Below are 20,120 nucleotides of genomic sequence, written 5' to 3' on the forward strand. Positions count from 1 at the left end.
TGTGCTGGGTTTTTTTTTTTCATGAGTTTGTAATTGTAATATTTTGTAAGTTCATATATTTTTGTTGTAAATACAACAAACACTCTAATGACCTTTTCATCAATGACAGCTAATAATAGGTATGATTTGTAATGTTTTTGTCAATAAATTTTATTATCAAATTTATGCTAAATTAAATAATTTGATTTAATAACCATTGAATACCTTTTAAAGTGTAAAAAATGTGACATGCAATAATTTAATTTTCATCATTTAATAAGTAGATAAATGGGTATACATTTTTATTTCATAATTTTAAATATGTTAGAAAACTGATTTTCTGTCGCCAACAACCATACCACGTTGAATAACTTGAAAAATGATTCAAACGTTATTTTTTCTGAGAAATTCATTAGTTAAATGTATTATGATTTCATTTTTTTGATCGAATTTTTATTGAATTTATTTATTACAATAATATAGTAAGTCAGGAAGATACTTGTAGTATAGTATATTTTTGTACTTTGGGATTACTGTGTCCATTGGAATTTTTTTCCGTGAAAAACATAATACCTTTTAATATATACTTCTTAAAATATTAAGATTTTAAATGTTTTTGACCGGATTTTACTGAAGACAGTACTTGTAGCTTTCAGTTATATAAGACATGCTTATTTGAACTCATTATCTCGACAGAAGAAAAAAAAACAATATGATATAAGGCGCTATACACTTAAAAAAAAACACAACGTTGGTTGGGCCAGAGGTCACTAGCTTAAAAATTGATCCAAACGCATCAATTTGTTTCACCGAATTAGTAAGTCATCGAATTACTAAAAAAATTATAAAATACAAATTAGAGTACATTTAATTTGATTTATCGACATGATGTACCGGACTGGCTTTCAAGCGATCTCTGCTTTGTTATATTTATTAAGTACTGATGCATCTCTTATGTGCTCGGACGTTTGGTCCGATAAATTGAAAGATACAACAAGTAACGATCACGACGTCCATGAAAATCGTGAAGAACACACTCGTCTGAACTGTGATCGATGACACAACTCGTGAGCCAACCAAGACGACTACGTGCACAATACTCTTTGGAATTTCGCTTTCAATGGCTGTGTTTTGGATCGTTGATAAACAATAATTAAAACGAAGCAGTGGCCCCGACGGGTCCTATGACGAAATATTATGCTAATACAATATCGATCATGAAATGTAATTAATTTTTATGTTTCGGCTCGACGTAGATTGCGGTTAGATGAATAAACTCTAATAAATGATAAACGTGTGGCGTTACTGTTAAAATATCCAATAAACTGTCACCAGGCGATTTCTTAGTAAAAAATAGACATAAAGTTGTCAGTCTAATAGCGTGGGAGAATTTCAAGTGGATGCACGTCATTTAAACATACACTGAGCCTTTTTTTACGACATTAACGAAAAAAAAAACGTACATAGTACATACTTCTGTTTTTGTCACGGGCAACGGCAAGAGGGTTTGAAAATAATGGGACGTTAAGGCTTAAAGGGATTGGCGCCATAAACAGCCACTATGGTTTGGTTTTTTATGATTCTAAGGCAAAATAAATACCATGTTTAAAATAAAAATCGCCACAACTTTTTATTCAAGTCAAAATCTAACCTAAAACGTATTCCAATGATGAGTTTTTATTTATACTACATCATTTTATAAGAACAATAACGTGACCTTGGCGTTCTCGTATAATATGAATAGTGATGTATAAATAATGTAATATTTTTTTTCAAGAAAATTCTTGAAAATGTTCTCAAAATACGAGAACATTCTTTTCAATTAGTTATTATCAATATTACATTATTGTAAAATGGTCCTAGAAATCTTAGGGTCATATTTTCATTTACATACTATATGGACAATTTATCATGTTTTTGTTATTGTGTGACTTTTAATCATCTAATAGAATATCATTTTTTCATTATAAACTTCATATAATTTTCTAGTTTCATTGAATATTCTTAATGAAATTATTTGATTCTATTTTTCTCCCTTATATGTTCTTCGGCAATAACTTACAGAAGAATACTCTTTCGTTGCATACGAGCGTCGACGAATTGGAGAAAAAATATAAACACACTCGTTCGTATCAACAGCCGAAAAGTTATTATTGAACACATAAATTTCGCAGTATGATTTGTGAGTTGGTTCGGAAACAATAGAAACGTTTTTTTTTACCAACGAACGGCTAATAATTGAAGGGTGCGTTCACATTGCCGGCCTCAGACAGTCAGCGAAAAAGCACCACCCACTTCACATGGTCTGATGACAAAGTGGTTGTTGAGTAGATGAGCTGTAAATAAAATTATAAGGTTTTTCGAGGGCACCGCACTTGCCTGCCAAAGGCGCCGGACAGCTGATATTTTTAATCAAACACATGTATGCGGTTTTAAATTAATTACATTGCCGAAAGACGAATTTATTATCGTCACTGACGTCTGATTCAGATGACGGGCAGTGTTAAGTTAGCAAGTGTTACTGATATTCAAAGACCAAACGTCCTCAAGCAAAACAATGAAACTGAGTACATATCAATGGTCGTAACAAATGTACGGTCTACTTTTTTCTGTAAGCACACGCTAATTAATAATTAATAGCGTAGACAGTGTTTTAGGGTAACATTTAATATTTTTTAATCAATATGAGCTTAGTAAACGGCGACACGTATACCTATAAAATTAATCGGTTTCCTAAGCGATACATAATAGGTAACGGTCATAACAAAAGCTGTGATGGTTATAAACTAATATTTTAACACGTCTGGAACTGGTTTTTTTTATATGTTAAACATTGTGTTGCGTATCGAGTTACCTGAACGTGATATTTTTATAGAGCAGTTAAATGACTATTAGCGTTTTATAATTAAGACATACGTGGACGCCTTCGATTTTTAATCTAGATTTCGTAAAACACCGATTTATAGTTCTTAACTTTTTAATACATCCAATGCATTGTAAATATTTTTGATCAGCAAGTTTTTATTATACTCGGAGCAAGTCCGACTTGTTTGTAAGAATTGTACGCATTTGGTATTTTATGTATACAACATTTAAACGCTTCAAGCAAAAAAATTGTAACCACGAAACGGTTTCTTGGTTTTTACATATGAAATTTCTATAGTGACTTAACAAAATATATTTTTTTGCGTTTGCATTTTTTTCTCATTCGGCTGTTGAAACATACTCACTACTCGCGCCCAATTTTTAGCTAACGACCAAACAGTATTTACCCGCAGCTTGTGGCGGACTTGAGTTTTCTAAAAGACCGTCGTTTTAAGTCTTCTGTGAGGACCTACACCTTTTGCGGTCGTAAAAGACAAACGTTGCGCGTATTCCGCCGACGGCGACTGCACTCGTTGTTATTACTCAGACGGCTGTTCGGTTTACTATCACTGTAAAGCATCTCTTAGTAATTATTTAAACGAATAGCGGCGGCGGCAGAGGTTGAAAAACAAATAATCCAGCAATAGCAGACATACCGAACTGATTAAAACTCACGGAGGTAATTAAAACGGAGAGAAAGCTACCTGAAACGTAAACGCATATTCAAGTGTAGTGAAGATTTTTATTTGAAAAAAGATGCGGAAACGCGTCGGTATTTAGGGGGAAAAATGTCGAGACGTCAAACGGTATCAGGTCAATATGAGAGGTGTAATATGAACTGTCGTCTGAGGTGCTTTTCTCGTTGGTTTTTTCGCATCCGGACCCAGGGGAACTTCTCTCTTACAACACAGTCGGCAATTCGTTTTCTATAAATCTCATATACACACATTTCTTTCTCTCCGTCTTGATTAAAGTCGAATAGCTGAAAACTCGTCGCGGATTTCTTTCATATTAGACGCTGTTGATCACCCGCAGCACTGCACCGTTTCGATAAGCTCCAAAATGTTCAAAAGGAAAATATATCGGTCTATCTGATCGCAAGAATAACTGCGTTTGCTTTGGAAATATAGCGAGAAAAAACATTGGCTCTGTGTAGTGATTGTAGTACACTACACTGTGTGTTTATCAATTTCACAACGTGTAGTTTTCTTTTCCCTGCTCACCCGTATAACCGGCAAAGAGATGTAGAATTGCTCGCGTGCCCTTTGATCTTTTGCCAGCTTTTACTGGGTAATACATAGTCGCTGTTTTTGTACCGCTCTCACACGCCGGAACCGACGTCAGCCTTTGATACAGTCGGTACGCTGCTTAGAAATGGATTTATGAAATACTACCCATTACCTTTATCCGGATATCCTTAATAGGATAACACGGTTTACCACATTTTCAACTCAAATGTGTCTAAACTAATAATGAGTACACGTAGAAGAACAATAATGCGTAGACAAACAAAAAGTATTAGCACAAGAATAAACGCATGAGAATAACACACGAATACTTCTCTTTTGCTGTAAACCCAACTCGGATAAAGTGCTGTTTTAATTTCCACATTCTAGACACACCGACAAAACACAATGCGCCTACGCGAGTAGTAGTTCAACTCCGGATTCAAACTGTGTAAAGTTTTTGTATTTTTTAATAAACTGAATACTAGTAAAACTTGTTAATGATATTTACAAAATAAACCGTACACGCGGTGTACGATTACAACACTTTACCCGCGTCGCTCAAGTGCCGGGCAATATTGACACGTCAAAGTAAATACAGAGATTATTAATAAGTAAAATGTTGACCAAACGTGATCGAGACGAATCCAAACAAGCGGATAGGCCTAGTCTAGTGGAAGCATGAAAAATCAAATTCAAAAAGTACTTGAAAATATTTGAGTTTTTTATTTACATCGTAAACGACCTGAGATGGATTATATATTACAATTTATATTTATAACGAAGAATGACATCGATGAACTTTATAAAGACAATTCGTTTTTATTGACCAATAAGTTGAATTAACAAAATTTATCGTTAATCTTTTCAACTGTTCAATTTGATATGTTTATTATTATTAACACTGATTAATGAAGTTACTGTCTTAAAATTATATAAAAAAAAGAGACTTTTTTTTTAATATATTCTATTGGGTTTTTACAAATAAAAATAAATTATTACAGACGTGATTGTGTCAGTAAATGGACATGCGTGTAAATACGTGTTGGTTTCTATGAATAATACTTAAAGTTTTATAATTTATTGTTTCTCGGGTCATGTAGAATAAAAAATAAACTTCTCGCGGAGAAACTTTTGTTGCATTTTATTCTTCTCCTACGGCTTCCAGCTTCTTACTGTTTATCCATATTATCTCAGACCACAGACAAGTCGAGCCCAAGATGATAATATATACATGTATTCATCGTTAAAGTGTACCAGCCAAAATTGGATTACTACGTGCCGTTTATTACCAATAAAATATAGGCGACTTTAGAGATGTATCAATATTAATAATAGATAATATTACATTAAACAGTTGGATTTTATGATTTTTTTTTTTCATTATTTTAATACGAAAACAACGTCGTATATATTGCAGCACGTATAAATAACGGAACGTGTACGTATATAAAATTTAATATTGCAAAAGCCAACTGCATATAAAAAAACATCACAAAGATAGACTTTTATGAGAGTATTGAAAGGCAAATTTTATTTTTATTAATTTTCCTTGTTTGTACAGTGTGGGGTCGTTAATAATGTGTATTTCGTCGGCTCATGAATATTGCCATCCCTCAAATTATAAATACACAATCAATACTACGGTCGTATTGAAGAGGCGAAATTTACCTGTTTATCATTTTTTTTCATGAGCACTGCCCGGTAAACAACACAAGAGGAAATCATCGTTCTATTCGATTGGCAAAAATTACGCTTTGGTTAATTTCACGTTATTCGATTAGAGAAATATGCGCGTCGATGACAAAATACCGATTGAAACGTTTGGTTTTTTTTTTACTGCGGATAATCATATTATAACGAATATCGGAACGGGACGAACGATATGACTTCTCATTTGCATATTGTCCACCGTGTAATATCCGACGCTATTATCACAATGGAGTACCCCCCGAGATTGTTCATCTTCATGCCGATCATTCAAATCTAGTGCCGGTAATCCCTTCCACCGACCGGACGTCTTGTTGACGACAATAATAAACTAATCCTCTTATGTTATTACAATTATAATGTAATAAGTACAAGACCAACACCAGTGTACCATATTATTTTAATCCGATCTACGGCAAGCTTTGTCACAACCGACAGATCATTTTCAACGCTTCACACGTACTACCAAATGCTGCGTAAAAAAAACACAAAGAGTAGTGTATTTTGTCTAGAGATACAACAGAGATTTTATTCACCGAGTTACTTTTAGTTAAAATTTTTTCGAATGGCTCGTAAAACGTAAACCAATAAAATAAAAAAAATTACCAAGTCGTGTTCAAGGCTATCTTTGTACTTTTCTTAGATTTATAATTTTTAATGATACCAATATACTTTAATTTAACTTTAATAGCTAAAATTTGACATTTACTGCGTTTTATTTTATGGACACGTGTGTCGTTAATTTCACTGAAGAATTCTTTAGATTATTTTCTGCTAAACGTTTAATTTGTTTAGCAATTTAGTCGAAACCAACGCAATTTTTTTCACATCGTTTTTGTGTTTGGCTTTCGTGGACAATATTTTGATTGTGAAATAACAGTTCCCAATCAATAGTCACACGAGAAAGGTCTCGTTGATAAGTTTCTGTTTTAGATAACAAAAAATTACATAAGACGGCCTATTGTGTTTTGACTTCTCAGAATTTCTTTATCGATGAAAAATATGTTAGGTTCTCTCTCGAGAAAAAAAAAACACGTGTTTAAACTAACTCGAGTCGGTTATGAATACTTTGACATCGCGATAAAATGTGTCCACGGAAAAATTGTTGAATTCAAATGAAAAACTTTTGATCGATTGTTAACGCGATAATTATAATTAAACGACGTTTTACTATTTTTTCGGAGCGCAATTGAATGGAAGTAACAAAAACTTAGTATCCAATTGTACACTCGAATAAAACGCGCGTGTGTGTAATCAGTGACAATGCATCCCATTTACGCGGTGCACAGTGTGTCGTTCGTAATCGGACCACTTAAAAAAATGAACGGCCGTGAATAAGCAACATCCTCTCGGCCCAAAACCCGCCAATGTATCCTCTCGACTGGGTGTCGCTGCATTTGTACACGAGGCAGTGGGCAACGGAGGATAACACCACAAAGGCCGTTTCGTGATATTTATGTGTGTGCGTATGACGTGCAAGTGGTCTCCTTATGCTCTTTCACATTATACGTTTGCTCTTCGGCGACATAAACAATGAACCGGTCCGCCACTCGGCCTTATTATTACTTTGACAGTTTTACGCGTCGGAAGTTATTTTTTTTTTCACTGGACAATTCAGTAAATAATGTTCCGAGATAAATCATCGCCGCAGGAACTGCTACTTTCATATACTACAGTGTTATGCAAATGTGTACAATGTTATTATGCTCGCCAATTGGGATTCTGTTTCACACAAATTGTGATAGTCGACGAAACACACACAGTTGTTGTACGGTAATGTTGATAGAGTAAAACAAGTTTCGCGTTTTACTTACTAACGCGGTCCCCTAACTCGATTACATTCAATTGTACAATTTGGAGACGATTGAAATGAACTTGTTTTCAATTACTCGATTCGGCAAAAAAAACAAAATAATCTTTTAATCGACAAATAGGCGCAAACATAATCATAGCTGAATACTATAAAAAACCGCGTAGCTGCCAAACATTGTAACATTGTAATTACACGGCAACATGTAATAATAAAACATTTAAAACGAATAAAAGCGTATAACCAGACGCCGTTTTACTAAGATTTCTATTAGTGAGCAGTAGGAAGTGATATCAGTTGAACGCGCGATGGACTTATATAAGTTGACGTTTTTGTTANTCAGACGCCGTTTTATTGTAATTCATAACTTTTACTTTTGTTTGTTTTCTTAGTCGATTACTAAGATTTCTATTAGTGAGCAGTAGGAAGTGATATCAGTTGAACGCGCGATGGACTTATATAAGTTGACGTTTTTGTTATTGTGTTGCGGCAGATGAGAATTGTCAATGTAATTATGCAAAACCTGTTTACCTCGGAGGGTTGTTTCCCGAAGAAAAATAAATAAATAAACGGAGCTCCTTAGTACCGAAGTGGAAATCACGCGCGTGTAATTGTGACGCATTGTATTCGTGACAATGTGCAATTTCTTAAGGCCGAGAGCATCAAAATGTCTGTCGGCCGAGCATTGTGTCGGCTAATTTTATCGAGGCGGGTAAACGAGATACGCGTAAAACATACAAAAACTGTTTTTGCCGGTGGAAAACACCGCCCACTCCACACACCAACACACTGTTCGTATGTGATGTATGTTCGTTGCGTGTACCCAAAAAGTATATTTTTATACCGAGACGCGTTCAACGCCATTACACAGCAACTTGTCGTCGCGCCCGCGGAGAGGAGCACCTGTTCGTAGGGTTTTGAAAATTAATTACTTTAATCTCGTGCCATACAACTAACTGCGACCGATTCTATCATCAATCATGCCCCTTGTTTGCCAGGTCGCGACAAGAGCTCAGTCCGACGGGGGAAACGTACGGGCTTTCCTTCGACAAGGACGTCTCACCTGACAGGCGGTTATCAAAATATTTGTCCTGGCGGACTGTTGTTTTTTCCGTTCGTCGCTCAGCACCAACAAGTCCGTCTGTCGATGGCTTCAACGAGCTATTCGCACACGTCTTGCGGCCATTGACTTACACGCCGTGTGGGTTCCTACCGAGTTCCAGTAGAAATATGACAAATACAATAATGTCGTATACAAGTACGGAATTGCGTCGGATGTCGCCGCGTAGTCGAAATGTCTTGTCGGCGTTGCTTTGCTGTCGTCGAGTGCGAATTTCGAAAAAAAACAAATACTTTGACAACACTAAGTGCAAGTTTCGACATGATCTTGATGTTTAACGTTTCTGTGCAAACGTCACAAACTCACCGAATTTCGTCGCAATCAACTCGCGCCGCGCAAGACAAAAAGTACACTTGATCAGCCGCTGGTGTTATCGAATTTGCATTTAATTTCCCATTAAATCTATAATTACGGACATAACACACGTTTTCCTTAACCGCGTTCACTTTAAGTACATGTGGACACGCGGTGTGCCCAACAGTTATTAATTGTAGTTCGTACGACTAATACGCTGATAAAATTAACTAAATTCATCCAACGTTTTCGACCGCAGATNAATTTGCATTTAATTTCCCATTAAATCTATAATTACGGACATAACACATGTTTTCCTTAACCGCGTTCACTTTAAGTACATGTGGACACGCGGTGCGCCCAACAGTTATTAATTGTAGTTCGTACGACTAATACGCTGATAAAATTAACTAAATTCATCCAACGTTTTCGACCGCAGATTAAAAAAATCGGTATTCAATTCCACGTATAAAGACTATAGTGGATTATTTTCGACAGCTATTAAAAAAACAACTAAGATTAAGTTAACAAGCGTCATTAATAGTTATACTCGGCCGAGCGCGTTCGGGTCGACGCATACCACAATCGTGTAAGTTTTTTAAACGGCGTTCATTACAATACCAGAAATCTAAAATAAGCTGCTCGTAATTTATCTGTAATTATTCGAGTGGCAATGTTAAACGTTTTCCTCGCCTTGATGGACAATTTTTTAACGTTATTCGTCATGGCTATTTATTCAATACGCAGTTTGTGAACCGACAAAATTATTATTTGGAAAAATCGTCTGTTTTCGTCGAGGGTAACAATAAAACCAAACGAAATATTAAAAAAAAAACATATAAACTGAATAGTAAATATTATGACGAGCGTCTTCGTTGTTATTGACTGACATTGACGGAGAAAACTGAATATGATTAGACCACCCGGCTAAAGTTACAGCGCAAACCTGTACACTTGGATTGTCACGATTCTGTCCATATTGTTTGAAATGGAGATGGACGATTCTACTTCGAGTTATTGCCCGACCGACCGTAAATTTTGTGGTGTCCCTTTGCAACTACGATCGGCTTCGATACGGTTTCGGGCAAAACCCGTTTCGTAGAATACGTTCAGCAATCGTAATTAAATTCCGAGGGACAGCGTACGGTTATGACTTGATATTTCAGCCGTTTATTAAGTGTTTATTCTGCAGCCGTCGGCCTCGAACCCCGTGACAATTCACGTGGTGTTGTCGACCAATAGAAATTAAAACGGATTTCATCGTTTTCCGACACGTAAGTTTGTAAGCACGAGACTTCTGAGCTCGTTCGCCACACGAGTCGACAACAAGGGCCGTGGTGAACTATAACCCAAGCGACGGTCGCGCTGGCAGTGTACACACGTACAATTCAACCCTATTTTGCATTTTACCGTTTTGTTTTTTTCAGCTGGGAAAATGCAACTTGCACAAAGGTCGTGTGGGGAACGGAAAACAATGAGCGCCGTGTCCGAATCAAAGAGCGCGAGCGTACCCTTTTACGTTTTAACGTGGCCACCTTTTTTTTTTATTAATACAACTCGTATTTGTTTGTAGTTTTTCCCGAGGTTTCCTATACGATGTGCACACATACGCGGACTAACCGCTCGGCGAAAAAAGCTCGAGCGCAGGCCGGTCGTGTACATGTTAGCGTACGATTTTTATTCGACTAGTTCCATACGCCGTAACGTTTCAACGGCACGAAATTAAAATAACATTTGATTGTGCTGTTGCCGAGCAATATAATAATACGAGAAAATATTGTCAGTAAATGTTTGAAACGTTATTTGAAAACCAATGAGAGGTAATAGGGTCAAGAGTGAAGTAATTGAACGCGTGTAACACATTGGAAAGCAATTTTTTTTGCGCGAGAGTAATAACTTTGCTGGTAAATATTATTTATTACTATTGTGTATACATCAAAGGGAAACGTTGAAATGTACCGCAAAAAGGTTCGCTTCCACGGAAAACGGTCTCGAGAGCAACGGTAACGTTTCCGCGTAAGCTGATTCCGAAGTAATTCAAAATTTATAACGTACAACGTGTACACGTGTAGGTTTTAAGGTAAATTAAAAGCGAAAATACTTTGCAGTAGCCAAAGCGCAATTAATAAGAGGTCGCGAGGTAAATAATGTACGGCGCGGTGCCTGTCTAGGACAATTTATAGCGATCGGACGACATTTGCGGTACATTGAGCGTTTTCCAGGCAGTTGGAGCGAGTAAAACGTTTGCGTCGCTTATCGCGAGGTAATTGTCCGCGGAGGAACGATCGGCGAAAAGTGTTTATCGACAGGCAAACGGATGTCGTCGGGTGCCGCCGATTAATCCGACAAATTAATGAGCCGCCGTACGCGTTTTAAACCAATTCAACGGGGCATTATGTCGCCCTCTACGCCGCCGACAACAGTAATGATCATTATTAATAACGGTGCTCACGGGGAGTCTTAGCCGCCGTTTTTTCACATTCATCGTATCACGGACACCCAGATTACCCTAAGCATCTCGACGTCCCGATGATCACGTACGGACCATAAAACGGAGCGCGCACAATAAACACGATTTCGGTGGACAGTCGTACACATTAATGCGTCGTCATACATGTCCGTTTATCCTTTCCGTTTCTAGTGTACACCTGAGAGCCCTTTCCACTGATGCGAACACGTACGGAACAAGAACACCGCCGAAAATTCCGATTACCATAAACTGGAGATTAAGAGAAGCGCTGAATATCATCTCCGCTGCTGTTATTATTATGCTTAGGCACATAACACACACGTACGCGACGTTTACGGTCGGCATTTTTTATTTCTCCTCATTGATATGTTACACTCGGCAATGGATTTTTTTGCGTTAAAAATGCAGCGGACCTGTGAAACTCGGAAACGCGCCGTCGCGGTTCGTCTGGTGATAAAAACGAGTCGCGTCAATTAGTCGGTTTTCGTGTCAGCAAATTGCATTGTGTCGCAGAAACGTCATCGTTTATCAACTGTGTTAAGCAGTTCGACAGTTGTCGATTGAATTCTAGAACGTTATGAACTACTGAAATTTCACGGCTATCAGCAAAACAACGATTGTTTTCAAATTTTCCAGCGCTCACGTTAATCTGAAATACTGTCATTGCAGACGATATGAGTGGTATTAATGTCAAAACGATCACTTTAAACGTTAATCTAAATAATTAATACTTGGTATAGTGGTGTGTGCAAAACAATGCATTGTCATCAATAGCAAATTACAACAGTCTGTTATTTATTACGACAACAACAATTTATTGTTGTTAAAAACTATTATGTGTTTAAAGACAAATAATGGATTTTTATAAAATCGATTAACGTTAAGATTCGTTTTCTCAGTTTGATATAAAAATGAACTCGAGTCGTCCGTTGATGATTACCACCAGAAAAATCATTATTTTACATTGATCAAAACTGTATAATTAATGAATTTCAAATAATTTTCAGGATACAGCGATGTAATGTCTTGTTTGCAATGCAAATTATTGTCGAAATTTAATTCGCAAGGTACTCCAGATTGTGATCTGTACATGAATATTGCATACGCATCAGGGACAACGGTATGATGACATTATCAAAGGTATACTCGTAATATTGCAATTTATGCTTATGCAAGCGCGTTAATTTGAATACATAAATGACAAACGAGCTGTTCCTTTGGGTTCTTTGTGGGGCACGGAGATTAGTTTCAAAAATACCATACCGTGTGCAACTAAAAGGTTCATAAATAATGTGGTAAATTGATGTTTCTCGCTCCGAGTAGTAGGCAATCCTCAGAAAATATCAAATAATTAATAAGCGCAATAAAAATTCAAGTATAAACGGTTCTTCTGACCAATTATTCTTAGAGTTATCCCCACCCGAGCAATAGTTTCACACCAAGCGCCAGTCCAGTTTATACTTATTAAACTGAAACAAAATGTTTGTAATTCAAATTATTTATCTTAAATAAGTCACTTTGACACTGGATATGTTTGTGCGGATATCGACCGATTGTGAATTGAATTTTCGAAAATATTCCGTTGTTAGATTAAAAAATTCAAATGGAAATTTTATAAATATAATCACGAACCTGTCGTTCCGTTTTTTTGCTTTATATGTTCATAATAATATTATATGAAGTAGACATTTTCGCTCTCAATAAGGACTGTACACGGTTTGATAATTTTTTCCTTTATTAAAAAATTTACCGGCGTAGTATTCGCAATATCGCTTGGCGTATTTTTTTATATGAGTTATCAACGGCGTAGGTTTTATTTACATCGCGGAGTCATCATTTTTCCATGTGTACGGAAATAAGAGATTTGAATTTTTTTATGGAATTATCAGGGGTGGCTACAATACAACAATATGTAAATTGCTGGTACCAGTACATTAAATCAGCGTGTCACTGCTGCCGCTCCTCAAATGAATGTTATTAACGGACTCGACATGGGAACAGTGTGAAAAAAAAAACACTTATAGATTTGTGTGTTTAAGCATGGAAAATGCCCGAGTTTGTGTGTATTCGAAAAAAACAAGGTTAGTTCATAAATAAGAATAAAATAGCAACGACTATTGGGAAACACGAGGCTCGAGTGCGTAGGCATTTCTACAAGACACATTCATAAATTGTGCCCTACCGAGTGTGTACCGTATTGTATATAATATACTTGTAAGTGTGCGTAGATGCTGTGACTTGATACATCGCAAACGTTCGAGGAGACACATGAAGATATTACGTCGTTTTTCCTGGTAGATAAGACGTGGTCACGACGGCCGTTCGAGTATACTGCACTTTTAGAAGGTACGAAACAAATCGCTTTTTCCCAAAATAAATACACCGAAGTCATACGGCGAGGATGTGCTGAGTAAGAAGTGAGACGAGCGCAATTAATTTTTTTATAGCCACCTAAATGTAAGTCTTGAGGTTTTCGTTTCCACTCGCCCGGACCATTAACATGCGAGTTAATAGGTGTTTTAGCCTGTCGTTTAGATAAATGCATTCTATTCTGGTTGTGGCAGATATTACAACGAGATATGACAAATATTAAAAAACAAATCTCTAGGCTTGCGTATTAGAAATGACTTACTAGACGTGTGCCAACAGAGACTTTTGCTAGTCATATCAATCATAATACTCGGCCTATTGGCCCTAATCCAGTGAGAAGGCATAACGTGCCGGTATCGAGTGACTCCAAAGCGCACCTATACAAGACGTCCTAAGCAGTAGAATCATATCGTATTGTACTCGTTTGCGTTTCTCGCTTAGCTTGTAGCCCACGACGGTTTTTCATAAAAAAAAACAATAAACTTCCAACACGAAAGCGCTATGTCTGTTCCTGTTTTCTTGGCATTATCATAACCGTCAGATTACATGAATCTAATTGCAAGTCAAACATCATAAATCTTCCAGGAGTTAGCCAAATGAAAATTATTTGTTCTAATGTCCAACAAATTTAAGTGTGTTTGGTCGGTGTAAAAAAGTGTTATTTTCTAATGAAACTAAAACACGCGAATAGTTACGATATAATGTTGTGTATTTTATTATACTTTAATAGCGTACGGTCACATGATTTAGCTCCGACTTATAACACCAGCCGTTCTGGTATAATTTATACAATTAAAGTGTCGTTTTATAATCAAAATTAAATAAAACAAATAATCAAGCTTTTAAATTTAATTAAAAACAATTCGTGCATGTAGTCGACGGTAATTATTGAAAAACAAACAGGATTTTTTTAACGATCGAGTGTCTGGCGACATTTAAAGAAGTCACATACGACATTGAATGTCATTATTACATGTTTGTAATAATGTGTCCAAGGCGTTACATATCTTATCTATTCCTCATTTCATTTGTTAGCGTTTCTAATTTATCGAAAATTCTAATCAGCTTACATTTAAATAGTTCATCGCTGCATTAAAAATCAAATATGTAAAATGTATGAACAAGTATAGATTTTTTTGTAATATTTAAGAGAAAATAAAACGATTTATATTGAAGAGTCGATATTGTGATACAATCGAAGTTTCACTTTTTTCTTTATCATCTGCAGGAACCGGAGGCTCCTAGTATATCACATGACTGAACAACGGATCATGGCGCATCTTCAGTTAATTATGGTGAAACTGTTTAATCGAGAAATTTGTGGGGTTTCTAATGTCATTGAGCTATCAATTACTTGAATTTTTAGTCGAAAAGCCTAAGAAATAAGTACATTATTCTTGCGTGCGACAGAAGTTCATTGTTTGTGCTAATAAAGTACAAATAAATTTATATAACGATGGTTTTAACGGGATAATTAAAAAAAAAAAGTCATTTTTTCTTGAACAAACGTATCAGAAAATGTAATGGTGACGGCAAGTGTAATGCGTAAAAAATAGTCATCGTGAAATTAAGCTTTTAATGAGTTTTAAGTATAAAAGCTGAAACATGTCAAAAATACTTTATAATTAAAAAAGTTACACACACCAAAAAAATTCAAAATCGTTAAAGTCAATCTCAATGGTAGTGTTATTAACTTTTTGATCCTGTCAAAGTGGAAAAACTTTTTATTTCTCTTATTCGATTTATTTGTTTTTTTAATAACTAACTATTGAATTTTAAAGTTTTTAATCGGATATCAGGTTAATTTTTCCAAAATTTCGTGTACAATATAGAATTTATATTTAAATATTTTACAAGTAATTCCACCCTCGCATTATGTTGATTACAATAAAAAAAATACCAAAGGGGTCCTATAAAGTAGGACGTGTTTGTATACGTGATTGATGTGCAACCGAATCTATGGCCATGACAACGGAAAACCAGTTCTGTCGTGATAATAGTACTTAAAGTATACCCTGTACGGAAGGGGTCACTGATCCAGTGAAAACAATAGGTTCGATCTACTCGATGGTCTATATCGGGACAATTCAAAGGTTCATAAAACTCCGATACTGCAGTAACCATATAGCCCACCTACGTTTACTTTGGTTGTTAACTGACGGGGCTGATGGACTCGACGGTAAGGTATGGGGTGTACAAGATAATTTCAAAGTGTTTCTCTTCGGGGTTCCGAAGAATAACGACTTTGAGTCTAGCGACTTTGCAATAAGTACTTACAGTCGTTCGATGTTGTGTGGAAGATTCCTGGGCACTTCATCCAGTCCTTTCTTGGCGCAATCAGCCGTTGTCTGGTCACAAGAACACAGCCATGGGCATCTGACATCGTCGATCAAGTCGTTGAGGTCGTTTCCCCGGGCACCGTGGCCCAGGGCCACGATAAGTAGGCATAAAATGCCGAACACTTTCATGTCGGCGAACTTTTTGCTGGAAAGGTTTGTTTTGGCACTCTTGCACCGGACAACAGTAAGAACACTCAATGAGTAAACGATACTTAGTATAAGAAACCACTGATTGGATAATTCAGCACTGGGACCACGACTAGGGTCCAGTTATCACGGCGACGTTTGCCCGCATTTTCGCACCTCCCGACGTACTTGCTGCACGTGAACGGTTTATATGCACAACGTGTACGAAAAACGATGTATTTCGATACCGAAAATTAATCCAATGGGAACCAAAGGGATGTACGAACGTACACTAGTGCGAGTCTCGCGTGGTGAACTGGACTCGACGGCAGGCGGATAGGGTCGCCGGCGAGGCCGACGCGCAACGACCTCTGACGGTGTATTACTAAATTTCTATACCGCAACACATCGACGTGCATTGCCGACATACGATTTCCGGATCTTCTCGTTTTCCATCTGAAAGGTTCTCTTCTCATTACAAACTCTCTCTTACATCACAGACGTGGGATTATTTTGGACGATTTTCGTAAAAAATAATTTTTTTCTCTGCCCACCGGTTGCGGTCGATTAAGTAATTTCGATCATTTATTTGACGTTAATTCTTATTGTTGTTCGTTTACCAAATCTTATGCAGATCAACATGTGTCAAAATCATATTTCTACTTATAACTTTTATTATGAAAAATGCTTATTGAGCTTGATGAGGAACAAAAAATACTATATTTAAAACTAAGTAGAATATTCTTTTGAACAGGAAACCGTATCAGAATTATTAATTTTACTTTTGTCACTGTAATTACCATAATGATAATAATTATGACACGCTAATGGTACATGATTCAGGCAGGAAAAACATATGATTTTTAAAAAAGGTAGTTTAAGTACACGTGTAAGTCACATCGTGGTAACAGCAGTTAATAGTACAAACAGTGTTCGTTATTTTTCATAAATGCTTTCATTTTTTACACCAATCTTTAAAATAAACTAATAAAGGGTGACTTATTTGTTACTTAATGCTGTGATGAACTAGTATTACATGTAATTTTCTTTAGTTTTAATAATGCTTTAGAAAAGTGGACGCTTGTATGTAGTTGAACGTCATCCAAAAAACATATAACTGTTGATTAACGACCGAGGTTAAGTACAATGTATATGTCTAACTAGCATATTATAATATCTTAGTTGGCTCATTAAAAATTATACTTACAAGTATATAATGAAAATATTATGTTTTATCATTATTATTCTTTATTTAATATCTAATTTTTCATAACTGTTGTTAATTTTTTTTATAACGAATTGATTCTTACGAATTGATAATTGATACTTTAATAACACTTGTGTCGTCAATATTTAATAGTTCTAAAACTAAACGACTAATTAAAAATATAACATATTGTTTGAAGAAAACGTAACGCGTTGTACGAAGACAAATGTATATATAACAAACAAACACATATTTGACTTATTTTATTTTATTTCAATTATTAAATAAACAAGTAAAATATAGATGCCATATATAAGAAAGTATTGGTAAGTAATTTCTATCAGCAATTATCTGAAAATACATAAACTATCAGTGTAATATCTAAGCCCTCAATTAGCCGTGTTAAATTAACATTTTAAGAAAATATCACCAACAAAAAAGTCACTGGAATATTTTTTTGATTTAACCCGCCATTATTAAAAAATCCTAAGCAATATATATAATTTAAATATTTATATGGAAAAATAGAAAATAGAGTTTGCTTTTAGAAAGAATAGTGTGCTTGGAAATCTCTATAACTACTTTTAAATTAACTCAATGTTTTTACAGTACTACTTTACGATTTCAGTGAAGTTCAATATATGATAAAAAATATCAAATACTTGTAACTAATGCTATAAAATGCACAAATAATATTCTTTTGTCATAAAGTATTTTAATGATAACCTTTTATTTAAGTTATTATACTGTACAATGCAATATACTGATAGTTCATTTAATTAAAAAAAAAAATGACGAATAGAGTATTAAAATATTTAACAATCTCCTTTTAAATAATAAAGATTATTACTGAATGAATTTTTCCATAAAAAAAAAAAAAGAGTTTTTAATTTGAGTTTCTTTTCAATTATAAAAATAAAATAGTAGTCTGTTAGAATATTTGTGTTAGATTATTGTGAAGATGGTATAATTTTTAACCTATACTTGTGGTTTACACGAGATCTTGGCGACCACAATATAAGTTCTCTTTAGATTTTGTTTAGGGGTAGAAACGGAAGTTATTTGCCACCAGAAAGGTCTACAGAATTATTACACAATAGTCATTCTAAAGATTTTCAAATTTACTCTCTATTTCAACACTCATACAAGATGTTCACGAAATAATGTAAAATAATTCGTCTTTTATTATGAAACAAAACTGTTAAATTTTTTTTAGAACTTACGAATTTTACCGTTCTTGCTCCTTTTTAATTTTAGAGAGAACTTTGTTGATATTACGTTAGTGTTTTTAGACGAAACGTATACACCTTCGTTTGCGAGCACTGTATATATTTTTTCAATTGAATATTAAAATCGAAAAATGTCACTATTCTAACGATTAACATTTACTTGATATTTAGTGGTAAATTATATTTGTATGTGTTTAGAACGAACAAGAAGTGTACTCTCTTGCACTAAGATTCATCGTAAAAGAGCAAAATACCAATTGTAAATAGTCAATCGTTTGAGCTCCGGATGCACACCACTTGTTGAGGATTCAATTCTTCTGATCTAACGCATCGTCTTATTGTGCCATACACCTCAGTGATTACAAACAACGAGCAATAAGAGAGAAATTAGTGGCTATTTGCGTTTCAACATTGTGTTTTTGAAGCGCAAAAAGTGGCGATAGCAGATACGTGATGGCTGTAGAATGAGAGAGAATAAAAAATAAGTACACCCTCAGGCTAAAATAAGGTCTCCAGCGATTCTTCCACATGCAACTCTACTCATCGGACGAATCGTTTAAACACAATATCTCGTCGTTTTGTTCGCACTCGGTACACATCGGAACAAACACACAGACCGGCGGGTGGGTCTGTTCGTCTTATACTCTTTTGTACTCATCCTGTAACTTCTATCTTTATCTTGAATTCCCATAACAGAATCTATAGCCCTGGGCACAGTCCTTTGCAAACATGCGTTGCATTCGAAATTAAAAGCTTCTGATGTACACAGTCATTTTTAAGTACTTACCTATGATAAATAAAAAATAGTAAATACACGATTTTCTAAAATTTGATTTATCGTATAGTTTTGAGCACACTTGATGCTTTTGGTTACATCAGAATACCGAGAATTCTGTTGTTCTCATTAAAAAAAACACATATAAAATATTTTTAGTCAACATACTTAGTAGATGCACATAGTTTAGACCTTAATTAATTAAAAAAACCAAACATTATAAGCTCAATATGCTTATGTTGTTAAATAATGGGGCCAATCTTAAAGCCGTGTTTACATACAGTTTTATTAATAATATAAGATAGATAATACTTAAATTTTTTTTAAATTATGTAGCACACAATGTTATTCCCAATCTATTAAACATAGAAAAACATTAATTTCAAAATAGATTATTTTATATAGTGCAATTATGTAATATAAATTTAAGAATACATTTACGTTATAATAATATAATTACTAACTAGAATTCCGATAGGATTTCATACTTTATATTATTTAATAACTTAAGAGACTTAAAGTTAGGTTATATGTGATTGTACGGTAAATTATATACAATGCAGTTTTGTATAATCCTAGTCATATGACTGGAAACATATA

General features: G+C 35.1%; 1 protein-coding gene across 1 annotated transcript in view; it reads right to left on the minus strand.

The window, feature by feature from the left end:
* Positions 1 to 16,637, minus strand: part of LOC126907254 (protein slit) — a 96,100-nt gene extending 79,463 nt beyond the window's left edge. The window contains exon 1 of the mRNA XM_050688380.1: positions 16,122 to 16,637. Within this exon, the coding sequence (XP_050544337.1) occupies positions 16,122 to 16,312 (191 nt within the window). The 5' untranslated portion in view covers positions 16,313 to 16,637. The remainder of the gene's footprint in view (positions 1 to 16,121) is intronic.
* Between the last annotated feature and the right edge of the window lie 3,483 nt (positions 16,638 to 20,120).

This window comes from Daktulosphaira vitifoliae, unplaced genomic scaffold, assembly GCF_025091365.1.
Source record: "Daktulosphaira vitifoliae isolate Bord-2020 unplaced genomic scaffold, ASM2509136v1 Scaffold_5, whole genome shotgun sequence".
Taxonomy (NCBI): domain Eukaryota; kingdom Metazoa; phylum Arthropoda; class Insecta; order Hemiptera; family Phylloxeridae; genus Daktulosphaira; species Daktulosphaira vitifoliae.